At 40.9% G+C, this 24,503-nt stretch overlaps 1 protein-coding gene across 10 annotated transcripts in view; it reads left to right on the top strand.

Annotated features, from left to right (window-relative positions):
- Positions 1 to 24,503, top strand: part of DCLK1 (doublecortin like kinase 1) — a 315,491-nt gene that overhangs the window by 158,507 nt on the left and 132,481 nt on the right. For all 10 annotated transcript variants that reach the window (XM_077806484.1, XM_077806475.1, XM_077806492.1 and 7 more), the window contains one exon: positions 11,940 to 12,039. In XM_077806484.1, coding sequence (XP_077662610.1) covers positions 11,940 to 12,039 — 100 coding nt within the window. The remainder of the gene's footprint in view (positions 1 to 11,939; positions 12,040 to 24,503) is intronic.

The following is a 24,503-nucleotide window of genomic DNA, read 5'->3' as shown; positions in this document are numbered from 1 at the left end:
TGTAACAGATGACCAAGATAGAACTTTAGTCTACACTGAGTGCTCCCCTCGTGGCTTGATACTCTGGGAAGCCCATCATTGGAATAACAGCCTTTTTACATGGACACTTATATTTATTTTACACCCTCTCCATCTGTTGTGTTAAAGTCTGCAATAGTAATGGAAACTATTGTCAAATAATCTAAGAAGTGACTTCAAGCACATCTAAATGTCTCTTTGGATTGCACTTTAGATTTATTGCCTACAGTCTGCATTTAAAAGAAATAGAAGCTCTCAATTTTCACTTTTCCTGGAGCATAAAAGTCTTAATAATTAGATCATATGATCTGGTTATTGAAAGGATTGTTGTTATTCAGTCCCAACTGACCCTCTGGAATTTGAAGAAGGTGCCTTGTTCAGGGTTTTACATTTTCTGCTATTTTATTGCCCTTATTACATGAAATGCTACATTATCACCACACTTGTATTGTTTTTGTAAGGGTTCCAGCTGCAGTATACAATGACTTGTTGAAACCTTGACATCTGTTTTCCTTTTTTCCGCTTTCTATAAGTCAAGCATGTCACCCTTCTCCAGTGTTGCATGCTGAGACTTGACTTAGCATGTGTACCTAGCCAAAAGGTATCATGCATCTCAGTTAAGTTCCAGACTATATATAATGGAGTGATGTTGTATACTTTTTTTATCAATGATTATGCTTGAAAGAAATGCAGTTTACGACACTATTACTAGAGTCCTCCGTTAGTCATTGAGCTAACAGGAAAACACTGTCCAAGATATGAAAATGCTGTTGGCCTGCAGTAGAACATTTAATATTTTAGAATTAAAATGTCTTCAAGGAAGAAAAAGTTAATCTCCCTTTTGAAATGTATTTGTATACTTATTGGTCATTACACAATCCTTGTGTCTCTTGAAACCATGTTGAAATATTCTTGCACCACAAGTAAAAGGAGTGGTAGATTCAACTTTAAGCCTTTACAAAACCCATACTGCCTGACATCATCTTATAGCTCACTGCCTCCACTCAAAAAAGAAGCTTCCCTATAAAGCCAAAAAATCCTCAATCAAGACTAAGGTGCAAAGGGAGAGTGAGAGTGAGAGAGAGAGAGGCATTGCATCACATCACATCACAATGTCCCTGAATCAAGAGAGCATTAAGCATGGTGTAAGAATTTTTTTTTTAAATGGCTTTCAGGGGACAGCCTCCTCCATTTGCAGGAGATGGACTTGGTGACATGGTGGTTCATCTCTAATTTTTATACTCCTATATAACTGCATAAATTATTATTTTGATCTTTCATACCTTGGTGAATAGCGCATACAGCTGCATTCTGATTTTAGAAGGATTTGGTAACATCTGGAGGTTAGAACCTAAATCAGGTGGTCTAGATTTTATTCCAGACAACACTGACTTATCATATGCCTTGGATATTTCTTTTATTCTCTTTCCTCATGTACAATGGGAATAATAATATATACTTTACGTAAAATTTAAGATTTTCTGATTAAAAGCTGTTCTAACAATGTAAAGCATAATTACTGATGTGGGAGGTCCACTGCCTTATGGGCCATTGAAAAAGTAGATTTTAGTAAAGATTTGGTTGTATGCACTGTAGACAGGTGCTGTCCAAGAATACCTCCCATCCTGAACTAGGGTGGCCCTGCAGAGTTTCAAAGGCCTCCTTCTTGGGCCTTTGTGTTTCTTGACCCGGCCTCCCTAATCTGTAAACTCTCTCCCTGAAGTTCAGAGTCTTCATAGCCCTCCTTTTTGGGGCGTGTGTGTTTCCAGTCCTGCATCTCTGTGGCCTGTAGACTCTGACCTCCGGTTCAGGGTTTTCACAGCTTTGCTGTGACTGTCCCCTGATTTTTTTCCTCTCCGTCTCAGCAGCTCCTTTCTTAACTGAGCTTGGGGTTTCCTTTTGAGTCAGTTGTCCAGTCAAATAATCACTCGTTTGAGCCTTCCCATTTGGGTCTAATAACCCACCCACTCTACAAGACTTCTGGCCCCAGGCTCTTAAAAGGAGAAATAGTCTGGGAGGGCCTTCTACCTTCTCTCTCCCAGATACTCTCTGCTCATCAAGACCATCTTCCTTTCTCCCAATGATAGTTTATTTTTCTGGCCTTCATCCACTTTCCCTGAACACATGGAATGAGGTAACTGACCTCCCAAACTACAGGTACATCCTCTGGCCTGAGAGGCCTGTATCTCTTACATGCACCTTAATTCTAAGTTTTATAAACAAAACCCAAGCCTACAAATTTTTGGAAAAATTATATTAAAACTACTTCAGAAGTAACAGAAAAGCTTAGTGATGCATGAGATAGCACAGTTTATACTGCTATAAAACAAGCCAATTTTATGTGTTCATTTAATACATTTAAGTATGACAGGCTACAATACCTAGGTTCTTCTAATATGACTAAAGTTTACCCTGCAAAATGTTTTCTAAGGTAGTACTTAGACTTCAATTTAAAAAAGGCATTCCATTCTCTTCTAAAAACTTATAAATTCTCAGAAATTTGGTACTTGACTCCATTTTTCTTTTAAACTAGCTAAATTCTCTAATTGTTCTCCACCCTCCTCTTAATGCACTGAAGAAGTTTCAAATTATATCTGCTGAAGTTTCTAGTGAAAAATGAACAATGATAATCCTGGATTGTTCCTTCTTACTTGCTTTAATGAAATTCAATACATGTTCAGCAGTGTGATATGCAAACTGAACTAAGTTATTGGTTTTCATGCCTAGATACACCTGGCATGCTAGTATGAGGAATATTAGATCCAAAATGCTGAAAAATAGCAGTTTCATTTGTAAACCCACTTAAATTACAAACTAAATATCACTCCGCTGTTCAATAAAGGAGTCTAAAAACATTGTCTAGGCTCTCCCCCCGCCCCCCTTTTCTTTTAAGACAGATTTTTTTTCTCTCACACAGGCACTCTTGATCCACTTTTGCTGCTACCAGTGTTTACTTTTAAAAGATATATTGACAGCTGCAAGGATAGTTAATCAGATTACTCTGAAGCAGGTACCTGTGTACTGGAGCCCTGCAGCAGGGGTAGGATGGTTTAAGTACATAAATACATAAAAATAAGTGTTACACTGGCCCAGAGAGCATTGATATGATTGGCTGAACCAGATGTTTGGGGTTCTGTTACTGTTGTTGTTTGTTATGAAGAACCTATATTAAGTATAGAGTACTTTGCTATGTTTGAAATTCTTTTCCTTTGTCTCAAGCTATAGAATCCCAGAACAAAATGAAAAACCCCAACCCTTCGTCTTCCCGCTCACCCTGTGAAAGGATAGTATTGCATTTATTTCTAGTAGGAAAATTAGCCTTTTGTAAAGGTGTATATCTGTATCAAGCTACCATGTCCTGAAACCCATACATCTTTACATCTTTTCTTTAACCTTCTGGTAAAATGAAACAACAAAAATCCGTGGAGCTGTGCAATGTACAATAGTGCTCCTGGAACTGGTTTGAAAACTATTCCTGTCTTCATCTTTTAAATTATTTAAGTGCCATCTGTGAGCATTACCCCAAAGTAATAAGAAACCTCCTTTTTAAAATAACCACATATGAGTGTAATTAAACTTCCTTGTAATTAGAGTGTGTCCTGTTGATCATCGTTAAAATTGTCTTGATTGGAAAAGCTATAAGAAAATCACTAAGTCCCATAGGCATTGTTCTTCAGCAGTTTGTGTCTTTGGCCACCGAATGGCAGTACTGCGCTGCACTTGAAACAGAAGAAATGTGTGACTCTGGCAAAGGAAAATTAATCTGCATGTAGCTGAATACCAGACACTTAGATACATTTATTTAGGCCTATTTATAATCCCATTTGCTGTTAGAATTGCTATACCTTAAAACCTGATTGTATTGAAATACTATCCTCATAACTGGAATAACTTATGTCAGGTCCGAGTGGTAGTTTCTCCTACCTCTTCATCCCATTGCAACCTTTGTTCTTGTATGTGAAATTTCATTCACAACCACATGCTGATTAATTGTGTCATGGGATTAAAATGATCCTACTTTATGGCATTTAGCCTGGCTTTAGGTTCCTCCAGTGTAGAGGAAACCCATGATTGACATGGCCAAATGGTTCATTATCAAGGGGAAATGTTTAGTGGTCCGTTTGTAAGACTTTTATGAACAGGATTGTCTGTGGGTTTTTTACTGTGAATTTGCTTTTCCTTTAATGCCAGTGTAAAAGCATGTACTGCATATTTGGAGTAAAAGGAGAATGCCTGATAATAGATTAGTGATGAGAGAGAATCCTACATTTCTATCAGGCTAGATTCCTAGACACTGAAGATTCTATCTTCTTATTCCTAGACCAAAACAGTTTTTAGAAATTGTGGCAGTCCTGAACTTGGCCCATAAGCATGTGTTCATGAGGAAGTTGTGTTGGTTGCTCAGTTTTATAAACCTGGTTAACAAAACAGATCTGAGATACCAACTTGTAGTGGTGTTGCTATTGTAGGTCTGATACAAAATCTATTAAATAAATTTTTCTGCTGACTTCAGTAGATTCTGTATCTGGCCCTATTTGTGAATAGAGCTACAGGTATGTATGGCTCTTTGCACAAGGTTTATTATTTATTTGTTACTGTCAGTTTGTTCCACATGATGCTTTCCAGCTGTTCAAGAAGGGATAGTCCAAGTCACAAGAAGTTCACAATCAAAGTGTAGATAGAGAAACAAGCTAGAGCTGGCTGAAAAGTGGAATTCTGATGCTTCAAAGCAAGTGTTCTGAAACTGAATGAAAAATGGAAATTTCCCATTGAATGGGAAGTCTAAAATTTTGTTTGAAAAAGGATGAACAAACATTTAGTACAAAATGTTGTAGGCTGCCTGGAGCCCTAGCAGCACATCAGGTGGGAAGCTGGTCAGCTTGGGGAACCTAGACCCTTGGGAGCTAGGGCTTCTGGCCAGCCTGGGAGTCCTAGCTCTGCCGTAATCCATTTGCCGTGCACTGCCCTGGAGCTGTGAAGACTGGAAACCTGGGCTGCTGAGGAGTTGGGGACCCATTAAGCTGGAAATGATTGTCTGACAGAAAATAAAAATTTCCAGCAAAACTGAAATGTTTCAATGGCAGGAAGTTGAAAGGAAAAGACGGGTGCCTGAGGCCTTCTCAAGAGGAAGAAGTGACAAGACATAGCAACAACATAAAAGAGGACTGAAAGAAGGAGGAAAGTACTGAGATTATGGGCTTTGGAAACAGTGAGGTTGGTGGAGTTATCTACCTTGATGGAGAAGGTATAATGTGGTGGAAGGAGGGAAGACTAAGAGTTCTGGTTTTGCCACTGTGAAATTTTTCATCGGCAATAGTACATCAAAGAAGAGAGACTGTTGCAGATGTGAGTATGAATGAAGAATCCTATATTTGATATAGGGATGATAGTTGAAGCCATTAAAATGAATGAGCTCACCATGGAAGGAGATGAAGGGGCCAAGGACAAAATCCTGTGAAACTGCCAGAATGGGGTAGGTGAAATGCTAAAGGGTGCACTGAAGGAGCAGTGTGAGCTGATGGAAGAACCATTAAAACTAGAGAGAAGAGAGTTTCAAGGAGGAGCTATGATCAACTGTGTCAAACTGGGATACGCTGTTTGAGGATGGAATAGAGGGGTGCCAGGAAGAGATTGCATTTGCCTTTTGTGAGTTCTGTGAGTGGAGTGAATGAGTTGGAAGGTAGACTCCAGAGAGCCAAGAAGAGTTCTTGTATTTGGTGATCTCTAGTAGAGACACTGATACTATGGGGATAAAAAACGTTCTAAGAATATAAGAGTAGATAGTTGTGGTGAGGATGTAGAGACATCCTGCAATGTGCAGGAGGTCAGACTAGATGATCATGATGATCCCATCTGACCATAAAGTCTATGAGGGACAGTACTCTGAAGGAGCTTGGATATAAGGACAAAGAGGAGAGAGAGAGGATGCTAAAAGAGGGGTTGAGATTCTCTGAGGATAGGGAAGATCATGGTGTCTTGAAGACAAAACAAAGATGGGAAAAGGTGAGTTTTGAGTAGGGAACTGAAGGAAGAAAAGGAAGGTAACATGGTGTACAGGCTTAGAGAGGACATTCCAGGCATAGGAGCCAGTACCAGAGACTTTATTAAATGAACAATACAAAGGGAAATAGAATTTTAGCAGAGTGCAGGGCTTGAACATTGGAGTTATAGGAGATGAAATAGGGTGGGGAGGAACAGTATGCTGTCAAGAGCTTTGAGAGAGGACAAAAGTAAAATTTTGATGCAGAAGGAGAAGCAAATTCAGTGAAATAAATCAGAGGTCTGTTCCAGACCAGACCCCAAGATTTCACAGTCCCTGCACAGCTCATTTTTCATGTGATAGCTTATGTCATCATGAGCCATGTAGCTGGTCAGTGCAGTAATGCATTGGTGCAGCTGTTGAAATAAGCTAACCTCTCTTTAGGAGAGCTTTTGGGTGTGAATAGGTGCCATTTGTTCCTTGCTACTTACCATGACTCAGTAGTGATGTCTGATTTCAAAAAAAGCTTGAACTGGCTGTTAATGAGAGAGACCTTTCACAAGACAGCGCTAATAACAGCTTTAAAACTCCAGTGTTCACAGAGAACTCCACATGATGACAACTTGCAGGGGGGAGGGTGTGAACAGGAAGAGGGGTACTATATTTGTCAAAATACCCTTCTTTCCTCTCCATCCTCTCCAAAAAAACTCTTCATCCAGGTCCTGCTTCATATAGCAGGCTCAGGGATGGTACCTACAGTATCTTGTAGAGCCAACCTTTCTGACAGCTTCTCCCCGACCTTGGATTTTAAAGGTGTAAACTTTAGATGGCTGATGTGAAACTTTTAAAACATGATTCATCATAAATCAGACTTTTCTCAGAAAAAGATAGTGACATGTTTACAGAAAGCATGGTCTCACCTGAAGTTCCCTCTTTTTAAAAAATATGGCACAGTGTTCTATAATGCAACAAAACAAAGACCAAGTACGGGATTATAGCCTGGCATGAGGTATAGACTGGAGAAGAATTCCTCTCCTCAGGAAGGACTCTTCCTCGCTGAACAAAACAAAGTAACATGTGAGTTATCAGCAACACAAAATGGAGGTTGAGGAACATGTCCATTATTGAAGTGAACAGCTATTAAAATTAATAATTGCATGGATGAGCTCTCAGTTCTCTTGCTTCAGGGCACAAACAGTTCAACAGTGGGATCAGAAAGAAATTTACTCCTCTGGTATAGCAGCGCACAATTAAATGCACGATTGAGGGGGTGGAGGCTAGATTACATCTGATTGGCAGCAGGATACCAGGGCATTTTGGCTGTTCAGTATGGAAATTCACAGGTCTGTGACTCTTGATTATAATGATGGTGACTTGTGCTGATATAATAATGTGAGATTGTTTACTTGTTTCTGAGGCATTAGGCTAATATGTGACACCCCAATCATCTGGTAAAGACACAATAGCTATGTAGCTTTGGCTGTTTTTGAACCAAACGGTGCCAACAGTAACATCTTCTGTTCATTTACAGAGGGCACTCTTGTAAAGAGAATCACCATAAAAAATGCTGCTTTGCTGAAAGGCTTTCACAGCTTGATGATGCAATTGTCACCATGGAGATTTCATTCCAACAGAAAAGAATGAATTCTGTGTGGTTCTGCTTTTGAAATGTGTAAACAGCAGATACCTTCTATTGCCTTTTGTCTAAATCTTCACCTTGTAAGATAACTTGGACCAGAACATAGGAAAGGAAGTCTATATATGTTAATGGTAAATTTTATTTTTCATAAATAGCCTGATCTCCAGGGATGAGATGTACATAATGGCAGATTAATGAAGTGGGCATGAATAACAGACTTTGAGCCAAAGACAGTAGGGAGGGAAGTATACTTCCCTCAGATTTGAGAGAATTATTCAAACACACTGCTCTGTGAATTTCAGTTGAAGTCTGATTCTCTTTCTTTAAAGAGGAGCTGCCTTTCTGTATTCTCCTGTGGTCCATGTTGAAGGCAGCAGGCAGAGACTGCTTTAAAATTTGCGTTTTAGTGTTGACGTAATACCTTTTGGAAGCATAGTCAGTTTGCCTGGGCAACTTGTTTCACAGTAATGACCTGTAAAAGGAGCCAGGTGCAGGCTGATTACTCTCTGATTCAAACAAAGCCAAGAAACCACTCTGGATGTGTAACAGCTTATCGCTTTGTTTATCTTTCTCTGACATAGTCTCTCAAGGGAAGTCCTATCTCTTGACTCATTTATAACTAAACTACTGAAAAATATACTTTAGGGAGCAATCTTGCAATGACTGGGGGGGATGAACAAGATGACATAAGAGGTCTCTTCTATCTCTGAATGTGTTATGATTATTCAAGAGCAGACAATGGGTATCAGTTACAATTTTACCATCCTAATGCATTACATGATACTGGCAACCATTCAGCCAAGTGAATGTCACCAGACTTCTTACGGTTTGTCTAAAGAATTTTGGAGCAAGCTTTCCATTTCGGGTGGATAGTCTTGTGTTAGGGAAGCTCATGCTAGCACTCGAAAAACAACTGTATGACAGCACTTTAAAGCTGTAGTTTGGGCTGGATCTTGGGCTATGAAGCCTAGCCAAGGCATTACTTAAGTTGAGTGGGTTATTTTGTGTTTAGCTTAATTCTGCTCCTAATAGACATCAGTTAAATCAATTTTAAACCCTGTTTAAATCATTTTTTAGAATTTCCATTTAGCCTTATGCAGTAACTGTGATTTAAAATCATATCTGTAGTAAAAGCAGTGCAACTTTGTGTGTAGACAAACTCCAAGTGAACAGTGTTCTGATTACTATTACTTATTTGCTAAAGTCTGCTACTGTGCTTAGGGCTGTACAAAACACACAAGTGTGACAGATTTATGTTACCAATCTGCCTGGGGCTTCAGGTGGTCAGGCTGAGGCCGCAGGATCTTTAGGGAGGAGATGATGCAGCACACCACCTAACTGAGTTTTAAAGCTTTATTGATAAAATAATAAAATAACAGCGGAGAGCGCTGGGAGGGTGAGGGGGTTCCCCACGTCACTCAAAGGAAGGAAGAAAGCATTAGTGCCCCAAGCCCGAACCCACTTTCGTACTCACACTGGCCAGGCATGGGTGTAACATAAGAAGGAGGGGGGAGGGGTGGATGGGAGTTCTTGTCCAGTACACAGGTCGTTCAGGGTCTACTGCTAATCTCCGAATTGCTCCAGCTCTCAGGAGGGTTTTAAGTCCTGGGATCCTTTGGGGATGTTCCATTTGGCAACCTCTGTTCCTGGTGCTCTTTGTGCCAGTCCAAACCGGCTTTCTGTGGTCTTCTCTGCTTTCCCAAAACACAAGGCTCCAGGGATGTGCAGCTCTGTTCCCCCCTTCATCGTCTCACCTGTGTTTTCCATTTCTGCAGCCCTTGTTCAGTGTACTTTTTCTTTTCTCGTGGCTGGCTGAGAGATAAACGCAGCTTCAGACTTTTCCTCTAGTGCCGTGAACCGTGGACTGGGGCCAAGGTCTTATCTTCAGACTGAGCTTGCTAGCTACAGTGTTGAGTTAACCCGTTCTCTGCTCTCTTTCTCCTTCCCCCTTTGGCCTCTCACAGCCTGCAAAAGAATCTTCCAGTCCCCACTCACATCTTTGACCCTTCCCAAATTGCCCTGTGATACTTGCAACAACGTTAGCAATATACAATGCTGATCTGCCTCCCACTGAGGGGGGCAAGTGGGGGTGTGACACAAGTAAAGTCTGCCATTCCCCCATCAAATATAAAACGTAGAAGATACACACTCAGGAAACAAGGTGGAAATAGACTATTGGTACTTCTTACATGAAGTTCTAAAACTCAGTACGTTTGTGAATATTGCGGCAAGGATGGGTGTTTTAAAAGGAACTTGACTGAAGAGAAGGTTGAGGTTTGCAAATTGTTTAGGAAGGGTGTGCCATGAGTGGGGGCAGTGTGGAAAAAAAAGCAGAGTTGGGAAGTAGGAAGAAATGACAAAAGAGGCATTTGAGGCTGGCATCATTGGTGGAGTATACGTTGAGGGGGGAAACACAATAAGAGGTTAGGTGGTACATGTAGGCTAGTGCTCCAGTGCCAATGTGATGGGTGTGGTGTGAAAACTTAGATAGAAATGCAGTTTAAGGACTTGAAGGTAAGGATGAAAAATGTGAACTCTATACGCTGCTTAAGTGACAGGTCAGTGGAGAGATACAAACTACTGCATCTCAGTTACTCCTTTTTTGTCTGTTTCTGATCTAGCCTGAAGCATTATATGTCACAAATCTGCCATGGTCAAAAGGTGTCTATCCATCTATCCAACTATCGATCTGTTTTTAAGGTTCTCCATGTAAATAGACTGTTACCTTTCAAAAATCCTCAAGCCTTTTGAACTTCCCAATGAGATGTGGTTCCATGGTTCTGCATGAGAGATGTACAACCATTGGCTTTCCAGTCATTAATGTTCCTCTGCTAAAAACAAGAACAACAATCCCTTCAGAAACCTACCCACCCTCAGCGGTTAATTTGATCACATAGGGATCTTTTAATGAAGTAGACACTGAAGGCAGGTGTTTCCTGCTTTGCATGGTGGGGGGATGTGGTTCAGTGGGGCAGCTCTCTTCTCCTCTTGATAACCATTACAGCTCCTATTTCTGCCATCGGTCCTCTTCCAATCTTGTCATTCTGAATTCACCTGCTCTCCCATATTATTGTGGAACTCATAAAAAGTGAGTCTGCTCCCTTTGCTGACGGTGCAGCACGACTGGATAAATGAACACTTTTCATAGAACTCTTCTGTCCAGATGTTGGTACCAAAAAATTTAGTTTTAAGGTGTTCTATAAAGAAAAAAAATTTAAAATGTGGTCCCGCGTTCTTTGCCAGATGTGGGGCAGCCAGAAAGAATATCATTGTTTACCACATCAAAAAGAATAAAATCACCAGGAGGTAATGATGTTGAAGTTCCTAAAAGGATATTACAAGTAATATAACTTTAAAAGCTCTTCTCTAATCTAATCTATATAATTCACACTGTGCCCTCTGTTTTTTAAAAGGTAGTTAGATTTCTAATTTGTTTTTAGAAGTTGTCAAAACAGGATCAAAATGGCCAAAAGACAGAATTTGGGAACACTGCCAATCTTTTGCTGGAGCTAGTGAAATAATTGTAGAGAATGGAAAAATTAAACCTTTTATTTAAAGTGAAGTTAAGAGTGAATATAATGAAATACGGCTTTGGGTAAGGACATCTCAGCTATGAACACTAATCTACCCTACCCCGATTCTGACTTTCTATATCAGCTCTTTTTTTTTTTTTTAAATCTTTTGCTCAACATGAAGTCAAATTCCTGGCTGGTACTGACCTGATTGCTCAGAGGTATGCCTGCTAGAAGGTGGTTCACATTTCTATGGGTTGCTGTTTGGAGGAGGTGAAGGGGATAGTGGCAGAGAATATGTAACTGCTTAAAATGGGGTTTTCCCCCTTTTAGGGGGAAACTGACAAGGCATATCTTCATTGTCACACAGCTTTTGTTGAAATAGCCACAGTAAATTTTGCCTGAAAAACTGTTAGCTGATTACCTGCTATCAAAGAATATAAATGTGAACTGTAAAAGCAAATTAATTATGTGGTAGCTACTGACTGCAACCTCATATGGAAACAAAAGGCTCTAACCTCATACCATAGTGATACATCTTGTAGTAAATGTGACATTCAGATCATGCTATCTTCTTTAGATCTCTCTTCCAGCAATGTCCATAAAAATGTTTCTTACTCATAACAGATGGTCAAAGCTCTGCTTTGAAACTTCTCTGGAGAAGAATCTTGGTTGATTTCATTAGACTTGAAGAGTGTTCATGCAGCTATAGACTTGGAGGAATTTATTGTTATAATTATTATTATGAAAGATTGCATGTTGAATGTATTCCTTTCCTTTTCCTTTGCAGGTGATCTGCCTTCAGGATTTCTTTGGTGATGATGACATTTTTATTGCATGTGGACCAGAAAAGTTCCGATACCAGGATGATTTCTTGCTAGATGAAAGTGGTAAGAAAATAGCACATTTTAAAAAAGACACAATATTAAAGTGTGGGGTAGCTTTCCAGATCTTATTTAGCCTGTAAAATAAGGCCAAAATGGTGTCAGCTCAGACTACAATACTAGTTTTAGATACAAAATCAGGATGTCTGTTCTTTAATTTTGATTTCTAATACAGAAAACAAAAATAACTGAAAGCTTATGATGGGCTTAATAAGGGCCAATTATCAGCTAACTCAGAACAAATCCCTATTGAAAACAAGTTCATAGTAATTTTTATAGGAAATGGGGGTGGTGTGAATGGTTAAACTCCCATTTTATATGGTCTTTATTTTAAATCAAATTTGAAAGGTCATAGATCTTCTACTTGTCCTTCTTGGCTTATCTCCCATGTACATCTATTCTAGTTTGACATCACAGAATTGCTTAAAATTGTCTCTTCCTCCCAACCCCAGTAAGTGCTTTCCTCCCAGCCACTCCCATCTTAAATTTTTGGAATCTGGATTTTGGTAACACCCCAGAATTAGCATGAAAAAGGAAGCTATGTTGTATATGGAAGCCAGTTAATAATGATAAATTAAGACAAACTCCCCACAGAAAACTAAATGAAATCTGTGTTCATGTAAAAGTCTCTCGGAATCTGATTGTGTAACTTCACAAGAGCAAATAGACTTTAGAGGAAAACATGTTTTTGGTCTGAACTTGCCTACCCTTTATTAAAGGATGTTTCTAAGTGCTGGACCATGAGTAGCAGCCAAGGAACCGTAAGTGTCTTGCGCATAAGGAGAACATAAAAATAAAAAGGGCTGCCAATTATCTCATTCGTTTGTGATGTAGTTCAGGAACCGATGAAAGGGCTTGTTTTTCCTTCTCCTTGTCCAGATTTTTTCCTCAGCAGCTGGATGAATGTATCTTCAGCACCTTTTTTTCCTCTTTAAATAATTTATAACATAATATCTGAGTCTAGCAGGAGAGTCCTTTTACTTAGAATAAGGAGAAATGCACAGATATTCATTGTAGATATGTTTAAGAATTACTACTTTCTGATCTTTATATAATATATATATATTCAACATGTAATAGAAAATGCATTTGTATTTGTCTAATTGAATTGGAAGGTTTGGAGGTTTTTTTGTTTTTTTGTGTTTTGTTGGTGCTTATCTGGATCCAGACTTTTGAGTTTTTGGAGGGTGGGGAAAATCCTTTATCAGTACCTATTTTATAAGCTGGGAGATGTGTGTGAAAAAATAGGTAATACATACTGGTAAGCAAGGAAAGTTAACATTCTGAAGCACATGCGCGCACTCACATGTACACGCCTTACATCTGTATAGAACCTTTCATTATAGAGCTAATGTGAACATTTTACACAAGGATTGGTCTGTCCTACATTGACATGTACTGTAGCCTCCTCTGAGGTACAGTATGGTAACTGTTGAACAGTAACAGACAAATTTAGGACAGGAGTTGAAGATGCAAGGGCAATTTAGTAGGCAGCAGTACAGTTTCCCAAGCTGGAATGTAGCCAGGACAGTAGTGCTAACATTGCCCTTACTCATGTGAAGAGAGCCAAGTGATCTTTAATGACCAGGACCGCCATTTTGTCTTATCTGCCCCTGCACAGTGTTTCTTAGCACCACTCTGTAACCTTTGTACAGTGCTGACTTGGAGAGAAAAGTTTCAGAGTAACAGCCGTGTTAGTCTGTATTCGCAAAAAGAAAAGGAGTACTTGTGGCACCTTAGAGACTAACCAATTTATTTGAGCATAAGCTTTCGTGAGCCACAGCTCACTTCATCGGATGCATACTGTGGAAAGTATAGAAGATCTTTTGATGCACACAAAGCATGAAAAAATGGGTGTTTACCACTACAAAAGGTTTTCTCTCCCCCCCCACCCCACTCTCCTGCTGGTAATAGCTTATCTAAAGTGATCACTCTCCTTACAGTGTGTATGATAATCGAGTTGGGGGTGGGGTGGGGGGGAGAAAACCTGGATTTGTGCTGGAAATGGCCCAACTCGATTATCATACACATTGTAAGGAGAGTGATCACTTTAGATAAGCTATTACCAGCAGGAGAGTGGGGTGGGGGGAGAGAAAACCTTTTGTAGTGGTAAACACCCATTTCTTCATGCTTTGTGTGTATAAAAAGATTTTCTATACTTTCCACAGTATGCATCCGATGAAGTGAGCTGTAGCTCACGAAAGCTTATGCTCAAATAAATTTGGTTAGTCTCTAACGTGCCACAAGTACTCCTTTTCTTTTTGGAGGGAAAAGGGGCAGCTACGTTCCCAAACTCCTTCATGTAGATGTTTTGTGGGTCTCCTATCAAAGTGTCGACTTGGCCTGACTCTCTATAGTTCAATTTGGCTGACATAATAGCATCCTGTCTGCAAGGATGTAGTGTGTGTTTTTGGAACGTTTACACTTAAACCTTTATTGTCTAGGGACAAAATAAAAATAAGCTGTAAATCCTCATGTGCTAGTGGGGCACTGTGTTTGCTTGTCAAATATAGAGAGCTTCAATGAACAGTCAGTTTTTATGTTAGGAATTAGTAAACATAATAAAATCTGACCCCAAAATACATTTTTGTTTCATTGAAGGGTGTGAAGTTTTGCAGCCTCTTAATTAGTTCAGCATTTTTTCTTGGGCAAATTCAGCATTGTAAAAACCTAAGTAGCCTACAATTGATGGCTGACACACCCACCCACACTTTCCAGAGATTAATCTCCCTAGGGCTCTCAATCTGTTACAGATTAAATAAGTGAGCTTTCCAAAAAGTTTGTTATGAAACAGTGCAAAAATTATTTATCAAAAGTCTGAGTTGCATTAAGATTATTAGCAATGATTGAGTTTCGCTCCAAATGGGTGAGAATTGGCAGGTCTGCCTCAGCTTCCCTGGAAAGCTGCTGGAAATATCACTCCAATAGGTTTTTTCACTACATTTCTGGTACTTCCTGATTACAGCCAGATCATAAGAACTATACTTGTTAGTTTGGCCTAAAAAAAGGAAGTGAAGAGGAGCATAACTTGAAGAAACTGAAGGTGGAGGGTGGGAAATTAATAGTCAAAGCTTTTTTGAACTTTAATGTTCTACTTACTTTTATTCCTATTTTATCAGGAAAAAATGCCCATCCTTAGCTCAATGTTTCCTTTACTTGTTTTAATCTGACATGAAAAGGCATTGCATACCCATCAGTGATCAACTGGGGGAGCGCCTTTAGTTATTCATTCCTCTTAGAGGGAAATATATAGTCTGTATTGCATGGTAAGTGCTTTGATTCTCTGTCCCTTGACATTAACCTTCTAGGTATGGTACTCAGATTTCATCCTGTTAAAATACACAGTAAATAAAGACCCCACCACAAGACTTCCTGGCAACCATATCAATATTTGATCTAATTGGTAGCTCATCCTTCCATGAATAAGAGTATAGCTGAGCCAAAGACTATGGGTGGGTTCATCTTAACACTGAGGAGTAAATATTCATGGTTTTCCAAACTTCAGTGGTATTTCTGGTATTATTATGGTATTTCTGTTCATTATTTGATTTTATTTAAAAATTTAGCGGAACATTCTGATATCTACCTACTTTCTATATTTAAAGAAAACTGGCACTTCGTAAATACTGATTTTGTGCTATATTACCTCTGTGATATATATAGCCACATATGCAGCTGTAGTAGCTGCTATGTGGGAGGCCCAGATACTTCAGTCAAGGAGCTGTACTGACCTTGTTTCTGAAGTTGTTTGCTGGCAATAGGATTATATAACAACTGGCAAAAGGTCAAATACCTTTTATGCATTGTCTTGGCTTTCCCAAGGACCTGTACACACAGGGTGTCATCTTGTGATTGCAAAACATTAACATCAAATATATGCACTAAAATCTCCTAGTTCAGGACTCTTTTTGTGCGGCAAATGATCAAACAAAGAAAAAAAGGGATTATCAATGAAGTACATTCAACTTCAGTCAGATTATCAAGCAAATATGAAACTTCCTCAGTTCTCCAACCCTCATTAGCCTTTCCAATTTCAAGTGTATCTGATACCTTAGAATATAGCTATAGTCATCTTTGTGGCAGGAGCATGAATAGTTCACTATTTTAGGTACTCTTCCTTTGAGCCCAAAATTGCCAGGATTGCTGATGAAAACTGCCTGATGAACATGGGGTTCTTAAACAAGAATATAAATAAAAAGAATAGAGTAATGGCAAGAGGACAGCTTGTTATAATACCACTTTATGTTAACAGAGAGCCTATGGTGCTAGATCTAGAGTCTACCTGAGTTTGTACAAACTCCCAATGCCAGATCTTCTTTCTTAGTGCTGTAAAACATCTGTAAAAAGTTGTGTGGTTTGGTGATGTAATATGTTTAATTTTCATCTGTTGCTAAAGTTGGTTCAGTGCTTCGAAGCTATAAGCATCACACAGTATAAGTGTAAAAGTCTTGTTCATCTCCTATTGAGACACCTCCTATAAAAAGGCTACTGCAAAACAGTCCAAATTAATATCTGCTGCCAAGCAGAGTTCAACAAATATAGAATGGGTGGATGCAAAAACAAGTTCAGATCACTTGACAAGAACAGATATTAATGTTAATGGAAACAGTGATGAAAATGATACTCTTCTAGGGAAGAAATAAGACTGGACTCTTTGAAACCTATTTCACCTTGACTTGCTGGCCAATGTTACTCTTTAGCCTAAGTTCTTTGAGCCAGCAGCTTTATTACATCCTCTTGCCAGGAGAAAACATTGTGCCAGGAAAATCTGATTACTATTTCACAAAGGAAAAAAAAAGGTTAGAAGTATCATGTTTATACCTGGTAAGTTCCTGTAACCTTGATTATGTCCTGCCTGTGAAAGGGAGAAAGGGAAAAATCAATCACCATCCCCATCTGCTCTGATTTATAGAACACAGGCTGATGTGTTGAGCAGCTTTTTGGCTGGATGCAGGAGCAAGGAGCCTGCTGGCTTTGGCAACGGGAAAATTACCATGGGTTCTCGAGACTCAGAGATATAACTGTACTTTCAATAGAGGCATACATATACAGTTTTCCAGTTCAATGTGATGTTTTAATATGTTGCCAACTGCCAGGCTTGAGCGAGAGAGATTCTGTATATGAGGCAGAAACAAACTAGGGTGTGATGAGCTAGGCTTTTACTGTATATAGAGAACTTTTATTTTAAGAAAATGACAACTCTCCTCAGTACACTTTCCTACATGATGCAAGACTGTCCCACTCCGAGTTTTGTGGCAGTATATGATGAGTACTACAGCTCATTATTGACTTGCTCTGGTTCTTGTGGTACTGAAAAATATCTTGAATTGCAGTTAATTGTTTAAAAAAGAGGTTATGTTTCTCTTGACCTCTCGAAGTTGAAATGTTAGGAACAGACTGTTAGCTGTATAAAAATCACTGTTGATATAATAGTGAATAATAATCTATTAAATAAAGCCTTTTTTCCTCTTCAGGAATTATCCACTAGCATTTTGATTATTTTATAAATATGTTCATTATTTGAATGTTTTGAATGCTTTATGCAATCATACATATTTCATAATCCTACACTATATTTGCAAGCTATTTGCTTTGTTTGTGCCTTTGACTATTTGGTATTATGTCTCTCTGTATTGTATGTGTCATAATTATTTCTGTAATGCACTTCATCTTTTTATCTAACACACTTTCACAGAAATATGGGGTTAGAAGGGACCTCAAGAAATCATATAATCCATCCCTCTGTGCTGAGGCAGGACCAAGTATACCTAGACCATCCCTGACAGGTAGTTTATTTAACCTGTAATGAATCACCTTGAGTGATGAGGATTCTACAGCCTCCCGAGCTATCTGTGCAGCGTAGGTGTGTGTGATCAATAAGTTATAAGGCACTGATTCTGCTCCCTGAGTTGATGATTAAACATTTTATAAACAGGAGGAAGGCCATCAGAGAGTCAAAAGAACCACATGGACACTTAACAGCCTACACCTTCACGCAGACTATTTGCATGCATATTTACATAGCTGACACTTCCTATGAATGTTTCTGTGAACAAAAGGTTACCTCTGTCTAGTCACAGAAAATGATTGCTTAGCATTTATATTACTGTAGCCTGTCATCAAAGCCAATCAAATAGGATAGTTAAGTTGAAGCTAATTCACTTTGTAGGTTGAAGCAAACATTCTTTAATTGTTTTGCAGTATTTTTAAAAAATAGTTGGACTAAAACATTAATCAATAAAGGAGAGCTGTTCAAAAAATAGAGTTATTTCCATTAAATATTTTGAATGACATTATTTTTGGAACTTTTTCACAGATAATTTTGATTTTTTTTAAATGAAAATTTTGTCAATTCTTTTGGTCAAAAGATCAAAACTTCACTGAAATCAAACTGTTTTCACAAAACCTTTCAATTTTGATGAAACTGTGTTTTTTCAAACTGGAAAAAAAATTAGTGTCAAAATTTCAACCAGCTCTAAATAAAAGGAAACAAATGTGAAGGTGTCCTTAGCATGAAATCAGCCACTATAGTAATGACCCTATAGCTGTTGCAACAGTGATCAGTTAATGCCGAAATGCAGGCAGAATGTATTTGCTTTTATATTTTTCATTTTTTAACTGTAACAGTATTTTATTCTTTTTTGTATCATAACCTCTTGGACTTAATTTAGACACTGGGATATTGGAATTCATCATTGCGGGGAAGTGTTGTCACTGTGAATGAGTAGCTCTTCTCCCCAACATTAAGTATCTGTTATATTTTCAAATGCAAAAAGATTATGGTCCTGCTTCTAACTGGCAGTTCCATGCACAAATTAATGTATATGACTATGGATAAAGCAAGTAAAATTGGTATGCAGATCTTCATAAGTGTTTTGTGAGCACTTGAACCCCTACCTTGCTCATGTGATACCTGCTTTTGCACATATGACTTCTTGTTTTGCAGCCTAGGAGCCTCATCTGAGGCTTATGTGGTGCCCCATTCAAGCGCACAGAACAGGACTGTTCTTTTTGCTTTCTCAAGGCAATGACTCCTGACTATGTTAAGCTGCTTTGAGTGTGCTTGGAGGGACTTTCATCCATCCTTTCATTTCACATTGATAAGATTGCAAAATAAAAGAAAAAAAACCCTACAAAGTAGTTGTGTCTTATGAATTAGGTGTGACTCAGTCTCCTCTGAGGCCCTTTAAGCTGTTCAGTGGCTAGATGATATAACTGTAGTTTGAGGAAATAGAACAAACTTCTTCAAGTGATGGTCCCTATATTGATTCCAAACGTGGGTGCGCATGTGCGCCATGTGCTGGAGCTGGAAGGTTTTAGTAGAAGTGTCCACTGACCCACATGTGCATCGTGTATCCCCTCATGCTCTCAGCTGAGGATATAATAGGCTGTGCGGGTCAACGCCTGTCCAGTTCCCTCTTACTGCCATATGGCCTGAGTCAGAACCCCTGTTCCTTTGTGCTCTTAGCTTAACTAAGAGGGTGACCTTCCGTCTGTTTTTTTTTTTCTTGTACGTAGTTGTAGATAACTTTTTTACTGTGTTTGGTATGTGTTCGTTGTTATAGTTAAGTTAGCATAGTTCTTCCCCCCACCCCCCATTTGGGGAAGTCCCCCCCCCCCATACACACTCTTGGGGACTATGCCATGGCTTCCAGGCTTTAAAAACTGTGCCTCTTGCCTGTGTTCATTTTCTATGAGCAACGAGCACCAGCATTGTCTGTACTGCCTCGGCAAGGCCCACATTGTGGCCCATTTGTACTGTCTGGAAGTCATTCCTGCTCCATATGCGGGAAACTAGAGAACTTCACTTTTGGATGTTCTTAGTGCTGGCTTTGGGATCCGGGACCGGTGGAACTGGCAGTGCAGTGTCCATCACCTGTGGTGAGAGCCCTTCCAACTACCTCCACAGCACTGGATCCGGCAGTACCAAGGAAGTCGGGCAAGACCCACCATGAGACCAAGAAACATGGCCATGGGCATAAGAGCAGATCCCCTTTCAGGACTGCTCAGAAATGCAGCATGACCTCCCTGAGCCGTGCCAGGTCAGGTGAGAAGTCATGTGCCAATCCTGCTGGACCGGCTCCCAAACTCCCCTGCACAGAGGATAAGGAGAAGTGCAGGAAGGATCTGCTGATACAGGCATGTCTCTTGCCTATACCACCCACACCACGTGGACCTTGGGGGTTGTCCGATGTGACTCCTCATACTCTCGGTCACCTAGAACTGTTGCTGTGAATAGATCCCCAAGGACAGCTGGGTACTAGGGATCATCCACCATGATACTATATAGAATTCCTGTCGCTTCCACATCATCAGCCCCACAGCTATCCCCTGGGGGAACTCCTCCCATCAAGACCTCCTCCAACAAGAAGCTGACGCTCTTCTCCTCAAAGGCAGCATAGAGCTGGTCTCACTTCGCTACAGGGGAAGGGGTTCTAGTTCCTGTACTTCCTTATCCCAAGAAGGGCAGTGGGCCTTCGAGTACTCAATACCTTTATCCAGAAATCCAAATTCCATATGATGACGTTCACATCGATTACAGTAGAACCTCAGAGTTATGAACACCCTGGGAATGGAGGTTGTTCGGAACTCTGAACAAAACGTTATGGTGGTTCTTTCAAAAGTTTACTACTGAACATTGACTTAATACAGCTTTGAAACTTTACTATGCAGAAGAAAAACACTGCTTTTAACCATCTTAATTTAAATTAAACAGGCACAGAAACAGTTTCCTTACCGTATTCAGTCTTTTTTAAACTTCCACTTTATTTTTTTAGTAGTTTACATTTATGTGTACTGTACTGTATTTTCTCCCCCCGGCCACCTCCCTCTGCTACTGCCTGATAGCGTACTTCTGGTTCCAAATGAGGTGTGTGGTTGACCGGTCAATTCATAAGTCTGAGGTTCTACTGTATCCTTTCCCTCTCCCCAGAAGCCTGGTTTGTGGCTCTCGACATGAAAGATGCCTAACTTCCACATCACGACTGCCTGGACAGCAAAATCCTGATCGCCTGGCAAGTGCTGATGTCCTTCATGGGTAGTGGACTTGACCCTTCCCAGGTCCTGGTTGTTACTCCTTTCAAACCTCCTACACCACAAGCCATGCTCTCAACAGACGCCTTCCTCATGGTTTGAGGAGCTGACCTCGACTGCCATACTGCACGGTGTGTCTGGATGCCTTGGGAAGCCAGGATGCATATAAACGTCCTGGAGCTGTGGGCGGTCCACCTCACCTGCCTAGTATTTCTTCCCCTCATACAGGCCAAGGACATCCAATTACTCTCCTACAACTTTGCAGCAGTAGTTTACATCAAGAAACAGCGTGGTGCCAAGTCTCCCTAACTCTTCAGAATCCATCCACCTTTGGACTGGAGCATCAAATATCAAGTCTAACTCCAGGCCACATACCTCCCAGGCACCCAAAATGCCCTGGCAGATATGCTTAGCCGGACACACTGAACCACAAGTGGGAGCTGAAGGATGCCACACTCCGGTGCCTCTTCTGCCAGTGAGGCACCCCGCACTGGGACCTCTTTGCCACCTGAGAAAACCGCAAACTGTGGGGGAGTACTCACAGGGTGACCCCCTTTTCTTTCCGTGGACAGGGTCCCTCCACTATGACTTTTCCCCCCCTTCCCATTCTTCCACAAGTCCTGCCCAAGGTCCGCCGGGATCAAGCGACTGTGGCCAAAATGGGGCTGTGAGGATCACATCAGTTTGGTTCAGACCTCCTAAACCTCTCCACCCACACACTACTGCACCTCTGCATGCTAACAGATCTCCTCATGCAAGACCAGGGCCGACTCCGACATCCTAATTCTGGCCCTCTTCGCCTCACAGCTTGGTTTTTGGATGAACTCGGGAATAGACAGAGCGTGCTCCACCACAGTGTGATGTCTCCTTACCTAGAGCAGGAGGGCATCCACCAGGGCCTGCTACTAGACAAAATGAAAGCGCTTCATCTCCTAGGCTCACCATCACCAATGCCCACTGCATATGATATCCAAACCTATTGTCCTTGACTACTTTCTCAAACTCAGTTGGGCCTAGCACTCAGCTCCATATGGGTCCACCTAGCAACCCTCAGTGCCTTTCTCCCCCTGATGGGCAGTGCTTTTGTGTTCACACCCTAACACCATGTACTTCCTAAAAGGTCTGCTGAACATCTTCCTGCCCATACTCAAACACACACCCTCATGGGCCTTTAATCTCATTCTCTTCACTCTCATGAAACCACCCTTTGAGCCTTTGACAACTTCCTCCTTTTCCCATCTTTCCATGAAACTAACCTTCTTACCTTGGCTAGATGGGTCAGTGAAGGCTGACCTGCCCTTACATCATCTATCACAAAAATAAAGTTTCCTTACCTCTCCACCCTTAATTCCTTCCTAAAGTGCTGTCGGAGTGCCACCTAAATCAGTGTACCCACCTCCCGGAATTCCGCTCCAAACCCCGCACCTCCCACAAGGGCAGGGGGCTCCATCCCTCAACATCTGATGTGCACTGACATTATAACTTCACCAAACCCATGCCTTCAGCCCATCACCAAGACTCATTGTAGTGATTGCTGACCATTTTAATGGCTAAGCCCCTCTCCTCACAGTGCATTTCCAAATGGATGTCCAGGTGCATTTGTGAATGCTACACACTCAACTATGTAATGCCCCCGATGTCATCATGGCAAACTCTACACTAGCACAAATAGCCACATTGACTCATCTCACCAACATCTCTTGAGAGGACGTTTGTCCTGCAGCGACGTAGAGTTCCGTACACATTTTCATGTCGCATTATGCTATCACCCAAGCGGCAGCTACAGATGCAGCTGTGGGCTGCGCTATACTACAGACCACGCTCCTGAGAACATCCTTGTACCCATCTCCACGCTGCTCACTACTCACCCACATTTGGAATCCATATAGGGACTCACTCAAAGAAGAGGAGGAAGAGGTTCCTTTCCTGTAACAGGAGGTTCTTTGAGATGGGTGGTCTGTATTTGGATTCCAATATCCACGCTCCATCCCCTCTGTTGTGGACTTGACTGCTCAGTGGTAAGAAGGGTCCTGGAGAGATGCCAAACCACATGGCCTATTATGCCCTCGGTTGAGAATGAAGGGACACATTACACCCATGTGGGACAATGGATACTGCTACAAAAACCTTCCAGCTCTGGCGCATTGATGGCACACATGCACACCCACATGATTGAAATCCAAATAGGAACCATGAACCTGTAACAAGCTCCAGTTACAGGTAAGTAACCTCCTCTTTTGATTTCAGAGTACTTCTGAGATTGGCCTTCCTTTTCTAGTTTTTGGGTTTTTTTGTCCATCTTGTTATAATTCATTTCCTCTCTGTTGTTAATTGACGCATTAGTTTTTATAGGAAATTTAATGTAAAATAAAATACTTGTAGTCTTGGCCAAGTCCATTCTTCTTTGTATTTATTATATTCCATGGATCATTTCTACTCTAGGGACAACTGGAATCTGAACTGTTTGCAAACAGAAACACTTTATGACCCTTTGCCAGGTAATTCTTTGACTTATGTGACAGGGTGAGGCCAGATGGCTACAGGAGAGTGACAGAAGGCAGATATATTAGCCCCAGGTTAAGTAGGTCCCTTTCCCCTGGGTAAGGTAACAGGGAAGGCTCCAGAACAATCAGGAACTTTCTGGAAACAATTAAGGCAGACAGGCTGATTAGAACACTTGCAGCCAGTCAAGAAGCTGCCAGAATCAATTAAGGTAGGCAGGCTAATCAGGGCACCTGGGTTTAAAAAGGAGCTCACTTCAGTTTGTGATGTGCGTGCGAGGAGCTGGGAGCAAGAGGTGCAAGAAGCTGAGAGTGAGAGGGCGTACTACTGGAAGACTGAGAAGTACAAGCATTATCAAACATCAGAAGGAAGGTCCTGTGGTGAGAATAAAGAAGGTGTTGGGAGGAGTCCATAAGGAAGTAGCCCAGGGAGTTGTAGCTGACACGCAGCTTTTACAGGAGTCACTGTAGACAGCTGCAATCCACAGGGCCCTGGGCTGGAACCTGGAGTAGAGGGCGGGCCCGGGTTCCCCCCATCCCTCCATTCCCTCAACTCTCTACTTGATACCGGAGGAGTTGACCTGGACTGTGGGTTCCACCAGAAGGGAAGGTCTCTGGCCTGTTCCCCGATCTACTAGGTGGATCAGCAGAGACTGCGGGGATTGTTCTTCTTTCTTTCCCCCATGGTGGCCAGTGATGAGGCTAACTGAGTGAATGGCAGATTTGAGCCACGAAAGTGGCCAAACTGAGGGCTGCTGTGTACCTCTGAGGTGAGCAAATCTACCAATAAGCGCAGGACTCGCCAAGGCAGAGGAGGAACTTTGTCACACCATGTAGTACAAAGAAGTTTCAATTTTCTCTCATCATCATGAGTTTGTATGATGTACCTTCAAGATAAATGGACCTTTCAGAGTTCTCTGCTTCATCATTTAGTTT

Source organism: Eretmochelys imbricata, chromosome 1 (genome assembly GCF_965152235.1).
Source record: "Eretmochelys imbricata isolate rEreImb1 chromosome 1, rEreImb1.hap1, whole genome shotgun sequence".
NCBI classification, from domain to species: Eukaryota; Metazoa; Chordata; order Testudines; family Cheloniidae; genus Eretmochelys; species Eretmochelys imbricata.
Note: the sequence above shows the minus strand (reverse complement) of the source record. Positions and strands in the feature narration are given on the sequence as shown.